The sequence below is a fragment of the Schistocerca gregaria genome, chromosome 4, assembly GCF_023897955.1.
Source record: "Schistocerca gregaria isolate iqSchGreg1 chromosome 4, iqSchGreg1.2, whole genome shotgun sequence".
NCBI lineage: Eukaryota > Metazoa > Arthropoda > Insecta > Orthoptera > Acrididae > Schistocerca > Schistocerca gregaria.
In genome coordinates, this window is record NC_064923.1 from 717,593,769 (window position 1) to 717,610,243 (window position 16,475).

Genomic DNA, 16,475 nt, shown 5'->3' on the forward strand with positions numbered 1-16,475 from the left:
TGCGGTTGTGTAAACAGCGCGGTGCAGTTGGAGCGACGAGAATCATCGCACTCGCGCCACGCCTGCATTGTCGTAAGATAAAGGTGAGACAGGGAAATGCCCGTAAGCGCAGCGACAGAGAATCGATAAGGTTCGGGCTCGGGCGCGCAACTTCGAGAGTCGACCGCGCAGTCGACTGCGGCGCCGCGGAGGCGTCGTCGTCAGTGGCGGCAGCAGCAGCGCCGACGGTGGCGCCGAATCAATACGCGAAAGTCGGCGGGCGGTTACGGCGGGCCAGTGGTACGGCAGCCAGGGCTGCGCGCCACCGCAGCCGAACATGGCCGACACAGAGTTTGAGGAGTTCCGCCACGCCTTCGAGCGGCTGCCGCAGCACATCAAAGCCCCGGCGCAGAGCTACACGTGAGTAGGGACGCTGGCCGCCGCTGCCGTGGGCTGCCGTGCCCAGCCGTGTCCGCCTCACGCTGACGTCGACTGCTCCTGCCTCCCCCCCCCCCCCCCCCCCCACCACCACAACCACCTTCGCGACCCACATCTTGGCTCCCACTGCTCGCCTCCCCCCACCTTCCGTTTTTGCCCTTACCACCTTGCGGATGCACCGCCGCTGCATTTCTTCTGCCTGTGTTGCTGTCACTTTCAATAAATAAGCGTACATCTAAGCCAGCGCATTACCGTCGCAACGTCATGTCTGTACATACATAGTGCGCGGTAGTTCTCTGTGATTGCAGTGATATATCTCTCAAAACGTTCAGTACAACGCTTGTCAAACGAAAGAAACCACTCGGAGGTGTGTTACTAGTGTGCAGCGAAAGGAATCATGCTCTGCACTGTTGCGGTTGAGGTACCGGTTTAACCACAACGATCCACCTGTACAGGAAACGGAGTTCGAGTTTTGCTCTTTGCTAACGTGCCAGGCTTTCTCTCTTAACCTTGCCGAGTTCTAGAAGTGTTTTCTTTCCATGGCGTTCTCGACGTCATTGCAAGGTCAGCAGCTGAAAAAATCTATTGGCTGGCAATTCGATACAGTTATCTACACTGGTGTTCTTGTTCGCATTCTAGAATGCAACTGTTAAATTCCCGACATTTCCATACTCGGCTTTTTTCCCTTGTCATTCCATCTGATGTCTGTCGTTCTGAATGTACTGGTGCAGACGATTGTTAATGCGTTAGGAAAGGTGATTATTATTATTTTCGTAAGAGAATTCAGTGTGAAAATCCGAAGTTCAACTGTAGCACATTGACCAAAGAAAACCTAACTTCGAAGTCTAGAAACGATATGTCAGAAACGATCAAATTCACTAACCTCCGTTGCGCTGCGAAGATGGAAATAACAAGGAGGCCCAGATATTTTATCACCTGTGGCGAACCACGCTCCATTGACAGTAAAGTAACTGGTTGTCACGCAAAAGGGCGCAGAGTACGGAAATTCGTCTGCAGCGACACAGGAATGACGTAAATCACAGAGACCGCAGATGGGCTGTGACTGCTTTCCTTACATTTCACTGTTATTGCACCATTGCATTAGCTATGGACGGAGCGTGTTTGCAGCCTCAAGGCATGTGAGTGTGAAAACCATGCAACCCCCCCCCCCCCCCCCCCCCAAATAAAATTGCATTCTGCTTCAGACTTTCATTCGATGACATTGTTAACCCTCAAGTAACAAAAGACATAGACCTAGGTAAAACAGCACACAATATGGGGCACGAATGTAAGACAGAGAAGCAGCTGAATTCCTTTCAGATTATGGTAGGATCACAGGAACAGAAATGTCGTAGTGTGTCATCAGAAATAAATGACGACTGATAGCGATTTCCGTAGGTGCCCGTTTTCCTCCATTTAACTGTCTGAAATAACTGAAAATGTTCGTGTTAATTGCAACAGATGTCTGCTTCAACCCACCCATTGTGAGCAAATAGACAACTCTGTTGTGATAATAACGAAGAATATTTCTGTTGAGGGATACACAATGCGCAGCTATGGAACAGTAATTAACCCCTTCCTCCTTCGTACGACTGGTTGCAGTTGGTTTCTGAACGTTAGTTAAAGGAAAGCATTCTGTAGGAAATGACCTTTCACAATAGGAGGTATGTCAATAGGAAGTTATGTCAATAATTCCTTGAATTTTACATTGGAGATAGCGACGCTTTCCGGCTACAGTTCGTGTTTAGAACAGCATTCCGGGCCAGAGAAGATAGAGAAATTACCGGGGAGTAGATGCCAGAACGACCGCTGCGTGTGTGTGTTCAGGGAGTGGGGGATGTTTGTAGCAGGCAGGTATTCAGGGGACAGGCGCGACAGCGGAGATCGATAGCCATCAGGTGACTCCGTGGCTGACTCTGCCTGCCCACACCGCCGCTTTCTCGACTTAATTCCGTTTCCTTGCTGTCTCTTATCTACATAAAAAACGAACTCTCGAAGTCGTCATAGCGTGTGGACAATTGTCAATGGGAAAGCTACATGACAAAAATGTGGCACGTGTCCAGGGGTAGCAAGTAATGTAACTACAGTCCCACTTCAGCTGACTTCTGAAGGATCTTTATTGCACTGTCAGAATGACAGAAATTATGTGGAATTTATGTACTTATCGTGCATCTATGACGGTATTGAAGCTTTTCTCCATCTGACACCGCATCAGCTTCTTCTTCAAGCTTCCCTCCCTTTCCACCCTCTCTCCCCCCCCCCCCCTCTCTCTCTCTCTCTCTCTCTCTCTCTCTCTCTCTCTCTCTCTCTGTGTGTGTGTGTGTGTGTGTGTGTGTGTGTGTGTGTGTGTGTGTGTGTGTGTCCTGACAGTCACTCAGCACGTCATCAACAAATTGTAAACATCAGATGTTTTTCTGACTTGGAAAGAAAATCATTAATGGAGTTCCCCAATGTTTAACAACGTTAGGACCACAGTCGTTTCTCATTTATGTAAATGATCTCCCATTCAATGCACATCGCGCAGAATTCTTTTTATAGACGACACACATAATTCCATCAGTCCCGATAAACACAGAACAACTGCGAAAACTGCAAATAATGCCTTTAACAGAAGTATTGACTGGTTTTTACAAGTACATTCTCTCTTAACTATCTAAAAATGTGGCATGTTCATTTCTACAAAGGGTATAATTCCAGTGATAAATTTAACTAATGACGAACAGTTAGTAGTATAGTTAGCATCTTTAAAATTTTTGATTTTATGGACTGAATGCGTATAAGATGGTTAAAAACCCACTTTAGAATTTCTTAAACAATGGAGTTCATCTATTTTGCACATCGTATTATTGCAAGTTTTGGAGACCAAAAACTTACCAGTTCTGCATACTTTGTGTAATTCGATTCAATAATGTCGGAAAAAATGTACGGCTGCGTAACATATCTTCAGAAAAAGCTTTCATCGCACGAAAATGTGGCTCTCATCCATGATCAAGTGGGCAACTGTATCTAAAAAACGTAACTACGTATTAACAGCACATATTTTCTCCGCCAACGTTTGTTGTAAATAGTACTTCGGCGTTCAAAAGAAAACAAGCTGTCATAATTACAATACAATAATTACTTTTCATTAATATAAACTTTACCAAGAAAAGGGGTGAATGTTACTGCTGCTTAAAACGTTGACAACAGTCCCAGTGCAGCAGATAACTGACGGAAAACAATGCCAAAGTTCAATGTATTCTGAGCAATTCTTTCCATTCCAAAGAAAAATTTTTACTTATAAACTTGTAGCTTATTTAGACTATAAGTATTACATACATTCACCCGTTCCAATTTGTAACGATAAACACACAGACAGCCGGCCGCGGTGGTCTCTTGGTTCTAGGCGCGCAGTCCGGAATCGTGCGACAGCTACGGTCGCAGGTTCGAATCCTGCCTCAACCATGGATGTTTGTGATGTCCTTAGGTTAGTTAGGTTTAAGTAGTTCTAAGTTCTAGGGGACCAATGACCGCAGCAGTTCAGTCCCATAGTGCTCAGAGCCATTTGAACCATTTGAACACAGACACACACACGTGAATTCACATGCACACACAAGTTCGCTCGCGCTTTTTGTGTTGTATTCATAGTGAAGATTAATAGGACGTCCCAGGAGGAAAAGTCACCCTTCTGAAAAGCTATACGACTGGTCACATAGAGAAAAGAATTTGCCGTAGACACAAGCTCTATTTTGAATGGTTCCCGAAATAAGTGCATGTAAATGTGTATTCCCGTTTTTGTGATGGCTGTGTTTCATTGTTGATCTGATCATTGTTAATTTCATAATTATCAAATTAGAAATATAGAACAGTGAATAACATTTTTGATATAGTTCATGAACAGTTCCCAAAATGCTGTAGTTTTGTACTTTTAGTGTTCTACTAAGACTAGCAATATAACAAGTTCCCTACGTTCTTTTACAAGAGCAGCAGTATCGGTTATTAGTAGTTCACCTCAGGTATCCATTTTTCTTCTGTACATTTAGTCTCCATTTAACCCTTTATTTGCCAAATGGTGAAAATAAAAACAAAAAAAAATTGCAGTGCTTACATTTATTTATTATGCTTAAAGAAATACAATTCAGTCAGTTTTAGAAATTTTTTACAAAAATTATGAAAATTAAATGTGGCTTACAAGCAACATTGCCAGCAGTAAGACCACATTTATACATATTATAGAAAAAAAAGTGTTTGCCAATAACCTCAAGCAAAAGGTTTCCTCTACATGAATAATTTAATTTATAAACACATTTATGCATTCTTGCTGTTTAATAGAATGTTTCATTTTCCATTCTAGTTCTTCTTGCAATGGAATTTTTGAAAATAGTTCCTCTTTGGAACGAAGCACAATACTAGATTGCATTTTGAACACATGACTGTAGAAAATCCAGATGGACATTAACGACAACTACCCTTGGGACCGTATACAGGCAAATGCTCCATATTATCAAATCGGACATCTTGTGTAACAGTCGGAGCTCTTGGCTTCCTCCTCTTCTTTTGTCTATCGAGGACCTTCCTACTTTCCTTTTCCCTGACAACATCAAACCATTGGCAATATCTGCCCTGAATGACTTCAGTGAGGTCTTCTTGTCCAGAGATTCTCTTCGAAATGTCAGCCAGGCATTTACAACACTCAGATCTAGCATAAATCCAAACAATCTGACGTACCAACACCTAGTTTTCATTGGTACTCCGTAGAGCTCTAACAGCATACCTGCAAGATCAAGTCCTCCCATATGCTTGTTGTACTGACGTACAATACTAGGACAGGGGACATTAATTCTTCTTTTTTCATTGCTGTTCCATCATTTTACTGTTGAGAGTGGTTGGACACCGCAAAATGAGCTTGGAAGTGTCAGATTTTATTGTTTTGAATATCTGCCGTAAGCATATGTAATATACTAATGACACATGTCCAAACTATGGGCAATGTTGCTCACAGACAACATAAAAGTTTTATACTATTTACGTAATTCAAAACAATATGAGATTGAAATATTTCTGCTGTAAACTCACCTCTGGGTATTTCTTGAAGAAAATCTGCTAAGATTACTGCCAATTTATTGAAATCCACTCTTCCAAAACCTAAATAAGACACCCCTGTTGCTCACACGAGGAGATCTCTGTAACATCACTGCACAAACTGCCATCTCGTGTGGAAAACCTTGAACTATTAAACAACTGGCATTCGCAGTGGGCAAAGGAACGTTGCCTGGGCGCAACAATGCCAGTAAAAGGCACTGGGAAGTGTTTGTTGTCCCATAAAGACCAACGTAAATTTGATGTTGCTTGAGAGCAACACTGCCAAATAAAGGGTTAATCACATAATGAAAAACATGATTTAATGAGAGGTGCGAGTATTACTGAACCATCAATTTAACAATTCCTGGTTGCAAAATATTGACTCAAATCATACATAGAACGACGTGTCAAAGTCACCCTACGACTTATCTTAGAAGACAGGCTACAGAAATGTAGATTTAGAAAAGTTTTTGACACTGTTGACTTAAATATAGCCTCTGGCATTCAAGAGTTATCAGGGATAAAATATAGATAGTGAAAAGGCTATCTACACGTTCTACCGCAGTTATAAGATTCGAAGAGTATGAAAGAGTATGAGACAGGGTTGTTGTCTACCGTGCATTTTATACAATCTGTACGTAGATGAAGCGGTAAAGGAAACCAAAGATAAATTTGGAAAGGGAATTGAGAGAAGAAATATAAATGACTGTTTCAGTATCGATTTGTGCGTCAGGCACAGTCGAATTAACTGATGCGATAGTATTCAACTACTGATAAACACCACTCCATACTTCACGATGTAAATCGTCGTCGTCTTCAGTCGTATGAGATATAAGCCTGCTTCTAGATCTTTTGATATGTTGCCGTTTTCAACTATGCACGTCCTGCATTTTTCTGAGGTCACCAACCCATGTCTTGCGTCTCTGTTTTACGTCTTTGAATTCAGCAAAGAACTCCCTTGCTCCATGTACCTTCAATTTGTCTGGCTACATGTCCCGCCCATTTCCACTGAAATTTCACCATATTCATAATTACGTCCTCTACTCCACTCTACTCCCCTAATCCATTGGTTTGTTTATCTGCCTCTCTCAATAATTCCCAACCCTCTTCTCTCCCTTATTTGGGATACTGACAGTTACTGATTGCCTCTCGCATTAAGATTCAATGTCTCACAGCCGTAAATCAAAACCTGCAATACATACTAATTGTGAATTTTCCTCTCCAGACAATTTTGTTTATTAGAAACGTTCGTGGTCATTCTTACTACTATTCCTATCACTTGTGTTGTATATGTAGGCATTTTCCTCAGCTTGCCATAAAGACAGGTACAAATCTCAGCAGGTTCCACGATCAAGTTGTTAACTTGTACAGATTATTTGTGATATGTTGGTTATACATTATCAACCTAGTTTCAAACTTCCTTTGTTAAGTTTCTCCTCCGTTTCTGAAGATTATGTGCACTAGATGCAAACAGCACGACGTCAACAGAAAAAAAGAGGTTGGATCACACATATCAAATTAACACACATTTCTGTATTCTTACCAACACTGGTACTTGAAAACTAGAACCAGAACTATAGATGATAGTTTTGGTGATATGAATTCTCATTGCTTATGAAGGCTAATGAAAGCTTCAGGATTGACGTACTTTATTCTTCAGAATATTAATATGTTGAATCAGTGCCTTGATCCGTGACGTGTATCATCAAATTTTAATTTTTAATAAAATTTATGACTCGTTGACAAAGAGACAACTTACACGCGTCGCTACGTTCTAGTTTTGTTTGCGGGTTGCAAATGATCCTTTGTGCCATACTGGTTCTAACGTGACCTTGTTCCTTTACCTGAGTAACCTCTAACGCTATTTTCAAGCAGTTGATGGTAATTTTAGTGAAAATCTCGTGCATTACATGCAGGGGGCTGAGAAGTCTGTAGTTTGTCTACTCTGACTTATTTAGTTTTTGTGAAGCGTTATTCGAATTTTTGAGAACTGCTTTCGTTCACACACATTCTGAACGCAGTTTACCGGCTTTCTGTTGTATAACTTTCTCACCAGCTTCTACCATGTCTACTGAATCACATGACCTCCGGGAGCTTTTCCTTTCTTTATTCCTAGAATAACTTGACATTTCCTCCAGCATTTATTCTCTAAAGTAAATATTTCCTTTAAATCTAAATATTTTAGGTTAGGCTTGACCGTGAACGTCATGAATATTAACGGAATATACAAACTGCTGTAAGCAGTCACATTGATTACGTTAAACTTCCTACTACGTGTTTTTGAGGCTTGTAAATCCATCAGTTGGTCGATTTATGTCAATTACTATGCAATGGATGTATTGTACGTATGTACGACTTTTGGCTAATATGCAGAGCTGTCTTTCAGTGCTGAAAGACTGCCTGCCCAGTCGTATTTACATAACGTTCATTACAAAGCCACAGGTTACTCCAAAATAGAAGGTACGTTACAATCTGTCTCAGAATCGCTTTGTGGAAAGTATAACATAATAAATGTGACTGGTTACAGCAGCTTGTATGAGCAGTTGCTAAAATATTCATTATTAACTGTTTCTGTTTATAATTTGTCACTTGATCTGCACAAACATGTAGGTATTGTAAACCTTGCACAGTTTCCCATTGTTATTAATACAGTGCTTCATACGATTTTAATTTAAGGAATGTGATGTCTACTCAAAGAAAACTTTTTCTTCTTGTTGATACTCACATGGTTTTCAGTTGATTCTCTTACAAAACATTCATTGCATCTTTATACACTCTCGAAGATGTTTCCGAATGGTTTCAATCATTTCAGCATAAAACAATTGTCTTCTTGGTATTGATTTATCGATACCGTCATATTCTCTTTAACATATGCCTCGGGCCGATTCGTTTTCAGTATGTACTGATGTTTGCACAAGTATCTTTATGAAGTTACTGCCTGTTACCTCTATATCTCTGTAACCTAACTTGATTTCCTCAGATGCTAAACTTTTTGCTTTATCTAACGTGTTACGCATTCTTATCCTGAAATAAATTTTCGTAATCTGTGCTTCTGACTTCTGCGTATTTATTGTTTTCTCGTTTTGACTAATTTCCAAGATTCTGGAAGGCATGACGACAGAAACTATGTGGTTTTCCAAATTGTGTAACAAATTTCAGAGAACAGCGCAAGTTACAATATTAATTTTCTATATTACTTCAAGACTAGTTTCGATCCTACGCTTATTATCAAATCATCTACGAAGCTATGCAGTAACAACCATTTTCTTTTTAGCTTTTCACCTATTTTTATTGTGCATCTATCGAGCCTATGATCACTCGCAGTTCGAAGGTAGTTTAGGATCGTCACAATCTTGCAATTCTCTTCATGTTTATATTAAATGTAGGCAATTTAATATGTGGTTAGATTTGAACTTTGTCAAATCAATTTTTTGTTTATTTTCGCCTGGGAGCCGGAGTTTCCGGCTTATTCGTCTAACATACCTTAGTCGTTTCCGGTACGTTCTCAAGTTTCTCCTTGTAGAATTTTTCTGTAATTTCTCTCCCACTTTAGCATTAAAGTTTGCCTTCATGATTTTGTGATGGAATTTTTGTCATCGATAAATTTCTGCATCTGTTGGTAGCGGTATTATACATCCTCGGTAGAACACGATAAGATTGGTGTATAGATCTAAATGATATTCAGAGAAATTCTCATAATAAAACGATTTGATTTGTCTACCATTTGATCTTCCCCGCGCTTATGACAGTGGAAGGATACAAACATCGATTCTCTACTTGGCGGATCGAATCTACCGTGACGCTTCTTTGCTGCAGTGCAGCGGCATCGCTGATGGGGATTTCACATAGTTCTCGAAGGAACAGGTTGGCGCCTGGAAATCGTTTGGCGTGAAGGAGTGACTCAGTCTCGCTAGAGCCATCAAGCAGGCAGGACGCGTATGTATTTGAGTAAAGCGATCATGGTTAAAACAATAATTTTGAAGCACAATATCAGTTGCGTATCGGGGGAGTTGTTATATAATTAAAAGGCGATTGCATTGTAAGGAATCGGCAATGGTAATCTGACACAAGCTCGTGATAAATGAGTGACTGTAATTGTGGCGCGAGTGCGATCAGAACAGTAGGGATGTGATACCTGAAGTTTAAGGGAAATAAATTAAGTATGTCGTGCAAGCTTTTAAGTATTATTAGAACATTTTTGAAAAGTACTGATTTACAGAATAGTGTGGGAGAATGGGCAGGGCATGCGTCATGGACTTACGGTTGGAATATAACTTGTCACTGCTTGTACCCTGGGAGCAGGTCCGCACTTCAAAACTGGTTACTTATGAATGTCCGGTGCGCCAACCAGACTAAACAAAGTAATGATCAAATATAAATCAATAAATAATTCAGAGTGTTGTCTTAAAAAAAATGGTTCAAATGGCTCTGAGCACTATGGGACTCAACATCTTAGGTCATAAGTCCCCTAGAACTTAGAACTACTTAAACCTAACTAACCTAAGGACATCACACACACCCATGCCCGAGGCAGGATTCGAACCTACGACCGTAGCAGTCCCGCGGTTCCGGACTGCAGCGCCAGAACCGTACGGCCACCGCGGCAGGCAGTGTGTTGTGTTACGACAGTCATATACCATCCTGTTGGATACTGTTTAATTTGTCTTCCATCTTCACTAATCCATCTTGAAGTCCTCGGTTCTGCAATTTATTACCGTCAAATATCTGTTGTTATATATAAATTGCTCAAAAACGTGGTCATCATCTTCGTGACCCTTATAGTGTTATTTTTCATGGCAAAAGCTCTCTCCTAACAATCCGTTGTTCACATTAAATCGCTATTTACATCCACCTGTTAAGTAAATGTTCATTCTCAGTGGAGCTACGTAGATAGTGCGGTGTGTCTAATCTTGAACGGTGAAGTGCCGCTCGCGTACCGCGTTCAGACTGTCAACACAGGAATTCATTCGTCAAACTGGTGCACACCATAATGGTGTCATCCGAACTATAAGCCTCTACCGTGAGGTGCAAAACACTGAAGACCTGCTTCCTAGTGGTCAACCGCTGTCGCAACCACGTAGCCACAGATTATCATTCGTAGGTTCTCCGAGGCGAATGAAGCAGGAGGCGGCTGGGTGGGTTGTGTCACCCCTGCCAGCACACAACCCTCTCCATAATGTGAAGTCAGCCTCTAGGTTAAGGTGGATGAGTGGGGTGACACGAAAGGGTAGACTAAGGAATGAGTACATCAGGGGAACAGTGAAAGTGGGGCCCATAGGGAAGAAGATCCAAGAAAGTGGGCTAAGATGGTGTGGACATGTGCAGAGAAGAGGGCAGTATGACATGGGGAGGAGAGTTGAAGGCCTAGAAATCGAAGGATCAAGGAGAAGAGGAAGACCGAAACTGATGTGGAAAGACAAGGTAGCAGGGGACCTATGGGAGAAAAGATGGCTCAGAGAAGAAGCACTGGATAGGCTCAAATGGTTCAAATGACTCTGAGCACTATGGGACGTAACTTCTGAAGTCATCAGTCCCCTAGAACTTAGAACTACTTAAACCTAACTAACCTAAGGACATCACACACATCCATGCCCGAGGCATGATTCGAACCGTAGCAGTCGAGCGGTTCCAGACTGTAGCTCCTAGAACCGCTCGGCCACTTCGGCCGGCCTAGGTAGGCATTTATTGAAGAGACGGATCCAGCAAAGCAACGCCAACCCCACATAACGTGGGAAAAGGCTGAGATGATGGATGGATGGATGGTGGCCATTAGGACTAATAGTAGAAGACCTTCCCCCCGCTCCCCTTCCTCTCCCAGCACCGTCTTATGCTAAGAAGGTGGGTACGGAAACCCTGTAATGGACATTGGATCAGTGGCATTGTTTTCTCTTCTGAGACGAGTGCGGCATTTGTCTTATAACCGACGGTCGTCGTAGAATGTGTGGAGGATGGCAATCATAACGTCTCAGAGCTGCAGTGTCACGGGTTCTGGAGGGAGGTGGACTGGACACGGGTTGAACTGCTATCTTGTACGGAATCAGGTGCCTCTCGTCGCTGTCGAGACTAATTTGAGAGCTGTGCAGAAACATGGCAGGGTCCAGCAAGCTACTCTGTAGCCCTCAGTCAACATTTAGACCATGGGTCTGTCATGTAAGACGATAACGCACGAACACACAGTGTCCACCTTTATCCAACGGACAGGAATCTGTCGAATGTAGTGGCCTGAGATGTATACTGATCTGAACCCCTTTGTGCATGCTTGGGACCAGTTGGAACTTGCAGTGTTTCATGCTGGAACACTCTTCACGCTCCAGATGACTTCAGGAGGTCTGCAGCCGAAGAAAGCACGTCACTACCGCCTTCTGGACAACGAGATGAGGAGCGTCCAATCACGTTACAGAGCACACAGTGGAGCAACACCGAGCGAGGTGGCGCTGTGGTCAGCACACTGGACTCGGATTCTATAGGATGGCAGTTTAAATCCCTGTTCGTCCATCCAAATTGAGCTTCTCCTTGATTTCCCCAAATCGCTCACGCTAATTGCCTATATGGTTCCTTTGAAAGGGCACGGCCTATTTACTACCCCGTCCTTCCATATTCCGACCTTATGCTCCGTCTCTAGTGACCTTATTGTCGACGGGATGTTGACCGAGCGGTTCTAGGCGCTTCAGTCCGGAACCGCGCTGCTGCTACGGCCGCAGGTTGGAATCCTGCCTCGGGCATGGATGTGTGTGATGTAGTTAGGTAAGTTAGGTTTAAGTGGTTCTAAGTCTAGGAGACTGATGACCTCAGATGTTAAGTCCCATGGTGCTTATGGCTATTTGAACCATTTTTGAACTTTATGTGGCGGTGCAATTTTATGAAATAAAATCTTAAGAGGTAACACAATAAAGTGATAAACTTCCTGTGCTTATTGTCCGACAGCCACCCTACGGTTCATGTCGAAGGGTACGGCGTGTACCAGCACCACTATTTTTTACTCTTCTGACAAACTTACGAAATGTGTTACGGTGTGCAGTCAAGCGCCGCCACGAAAGTCGGAAACTATAGAGCAGAGATGGCTGTGAGAAGAAGTCAACCAATCATACGCTGACCGGACCTCCCGCCAGGATGACGACGAGACAGCAGTGGCCCCTATGTGAAGAGGACGTAAGCGCCGCGACCGACTTCAGACGGCCTAGTTCAATAGCAGCGTCAACTCTAGTCTCTTCGCTTACACTCTGTATGTAGCACAAACTTGTGGTTGTTTATATTAAAAATATTGATTATTTTGTATGTCGCCCTTTGCTTGCGACACACCAGAGTAATTGAGAAAGTTATGTACTGTATCATTTCTTATTGTTATGTTCTTGTTGTTGTTGTCTTCAGTCCTGAGATTGGTTTGATGCAGCTCTCCATGCTACTCTATCCTGTGCAAGCTTTTTCATCTTCCAGTACCTTGTGCAACCTACATCCTTCTGAATCTGCTTAGTGTATTCATCTCTTGGTCTCCCTCTACGATTTTTACCCTCCACGCTGCCTTCCAGTGCTAAATTTGTGACTCCTTTGATGCCTCAGAACATGTCCTACCAACCGGTCCCTTCTTCTTGTCAAGTTGTGCCACAAAATCCTCTTCTCCCGAATTCTATTCAATACTTCCTCATTCGTTATGTGATCTACCCATCTAATCTTCAGCATACTTCTGTAGCACCTCATTTCGAAAGCTTCTATTCTCTTCTTGTCCAAACTATTTATCGTCCATGTTTCACTTCATTCATGCCTACACTCCATACAAATACTTTCAGAAATGACTTCCTAACACTTAAATCTATACTCGATGTTAACAAATTTCTCTTCTTCAGAAACGTTTTCCTTGCCATTGCCAGTCTACCTTTTATATCGTCTCTATTTCGACCATCATCAGTTATTTGGCTCCCCAAATAGCAAAACTCCTTTACCACTTTAAGTGTCTCATTTCCTAATCTAATTCCCACTGCATCACCCGATTTAATTCGACTACATTCCATTATCCTCGTTTTGCTTTTGTTGATGTCGTCTTATATCGTCCTTTCAAGACACTGTCCATTCCGTTCAACTGCTCTTCCAAGTCGTTTGCTGTCTCTGACAGAATTACAATGTCATCGGCGAACCTCAAGGTTTTTTTCTTCTCCCTGGATTTTAATACCTACTCCGAATTTTTCTTTTGTTTCCTTTACTGCTTTCTCAATATACAGATTGAATAACATCGGAGATAGGCTGCAAACCCTGTCTCACTCCCTTCCCAACCACTGCTTCCATTTCATGTCCCTCGACTCTTATAACTGCCATCTGGTTTCTGTACAAATTGTAAATAGCCTTTCGCTCCCTGTATTTTATCCCTGCCACGTTTAGAATTTGAAAGAGAGTATTCCAGTCAACATTGTCAAAAGCTTTCTCTAAGTCTACAAATGTTAGAAATGTAGGTTTGCCTTTCCTTAATCTATTTTCTAAGATACGTCTTAGGGTCAGTATTGCATCACGTGTTCCAACATTTCTTCTGAATCCAAACTGATCTACCCCGAGGTTGGCTTCTACTAGTTTTTCCATTCGTCTGTAAAGTTTTCTCGTTAGTATTTTGCAGCTGTGACTTATTAAGCTGATTCGTTAATTTTCACATCTGTCAACACCTCCTTTCTTTTTGATTGGAATTATTATATTGTTGTTGAAGTCTGGGGGTATTTCGCCTGTCTCATACATCTTACTCACCATATGTTAGAGTTTTGTCATGACTGGTTCTCCCAAGGCCTTCAGTAGTTCTAAAGGAATGTTGTCTACTCCGGGGGTCTTGTTTCGACACAAGCCTTTCAGTGCGCTGTCAAATTCTTCACGCAGTATCATATTTCCCATTCATCTTCATCTACATCCTCTTCCATTTCCATAATATTGACCTTCTATATACTCCTTTCACCTTTCTGCTTTCCCTTCTTTCCTTAGAACTGGTTTCCAACTGAGCTCTTGATATTCATGCAAGTGGTTCTCTTTTCTCCAAAGGTCTCTTTAATTTTCCTGTAGGCAGTATCTATCTTACCCCTAGTGAGATAAGCCTCTACATCCTTACATTTGTCATCTAGCCATCCCTGCTTAGCTATTTCGCACTTCCAATCGATCTCATTTTTGAGACGTCTGTATTCCTTTTTGCCTGCTTCATTTACTGCGTTTTTATATTTTCTCCTTTCATCAATTAGATTCAATATTTCTTCTGTTACGCAAGGATTTCTACCAGCCCTTGTCTTGTTACCTTTTATTGTAATAAAACTCATTAATACGACTTTTTCCAATGTTTGTCTCGCGAATTGAGTATGCAGGCTTCCCAGACACCACAAAATGTGTACTGGATGAATTATTACCGTTAAGCCCCCAATTTCTATGATATGACAGTCATATGGGTTAGAGGAACTAACACATTCTTCGACTCTTCTTACATTGTCGACATTGTAACAGTGAGGCTCTTCGTGACGCACAGTGCCTCTTCAGTTCGATGGGAGTGTAGCTAGGCGCAGATTCAAATTATATTTGTGCGTTCCTTCAAGAGGTCGCCTAATCAGTGTGTGAGATTCACAGAAACGACCCGCCATGTGACGGCAGACGCTACGACCCGGCATGTGACGGCAGACGTAGCGTCTGCGTTTCTGTGAATCTCACACACTGATTAGGCGAACTATTGAAGGAACACACAAATATAATTTGAATCTGCGACTAGCTACACTCCCATCGAACGACGAAAGAAACTTCCTTCGTAGACGAACACATTTTCGTATGGAAGTTCCCAGCAATCTGAGTTTCGCTACTTTTAGTCTCACATGGTCGTTTTACCCATCAGTCTCTCCATGTGCATTCTACTGTATTTCGGAACTAACCGTTTCCAGCGGTTGACCGCTGACGTTATAACGAAAGTTGTGAAATTAATCCACTACTCCCTGCTCCAAACTTCAAGTGATTCTGTATTTCGTTACGATTTTCTGGCATTGTGAATTCCTTAGATATAATGGCAACAACCACAAACAGCCTGGTGGAGCTTGCACCTGGTTACATTGGAACTTTTAAAGCTTAAAGTTGGTAACTGGAAACTAATGCCGGCCGGGGTGACCGAGCGGTTCTAGGCGCTACAGCTGGAACCGCGCGACTGCTGCGGTCGCAGTTTCGAATCCTGCCTCGTACATTGATGTGTGTGATGTCCTTAGGTTAGATAGGCTTAAGTAGTTCTAAGTTCTAGGGGAATTTTGTTTTGTTTTGTTTGGAAACTGATTGTGCCAAAATCTCTCGCTAGCAATGTGAAACCAAGAGCTTCTAAATTCCTATTAGAATGTCGCCCTTGTATTTTGATCTATAATAACATTAGCTACCCTAGTTCTGATCATGAAGATTAACTGTGTAAATAACTTTCAAAGTGTGTGGCACCAATTAATCGAAACTGAATCTGACTATTTTTAAATGAAACTGGATATAAAGAATGCTTATCAGTAAATTTTGTTATATTTCCAAAATGCTTCTAGCTGTCCACGCAACAGCGCAAATCGTGACCGTGCCCTAAAGTTAACGTTTCATACCAATAGCGAGGCTAAGTTTCAATGGAATATTTGCAAACGAATAAAGAAGTATTTTGGAATTATATCAAAGTCCTTTTAATGGCACAGAAGTGACTCGTGCTAACACGAACTATGAGTTTTTCATGGCATTGTCAAACAGCATAAAAATTAACTCATACAAATAATATTTAAATTGCATAAAATTTACTCTTTACATTTCTGATGAAACACTTTGAACTGAAGGTAGAAGGTGAAGAATAATTATTAAGACTTGGAATACATGACTGATAGTTCGTCGTGGGGCGTGGACACGAGAACGTAGATATTGTTAAACACAATATAATTTTTACTCTACAATAATTACTCCGCTAGGGCTAGTGACAAATAAAACTTAATGCGTATTTCCTTTTTCCAAAATTACCTCAAAAATTCATCCACTAATTCAATGACATT

At 41.8% G+C, this 16,475-nt stretch overlaps 1 protein-coding gene across 1 annotated transcript in view; it reads left to right on the top strand.

Annotated features, from left to right (window-relative positions):
• The first annotated feature begins 267 nt into the window (after positions 1-267).
• The window catches only part of LOC126267308 (JNK-interacting protein 1), a 330,701-nt gene continuing 314,493 nt past the window's right edge, over positions 268-16,475 (top strand). Inside the window, exon 1 of the mRNA XM_049972394.1 lies at positions 268-399. Coding sequence (XP_049828351.1) covers positions 317-399 — 83 coding nt within the window. The 5' untranslated portion in view covers positions 268-316. The remainder of the gene's footprint in view (positions 400-16,475) is intronic.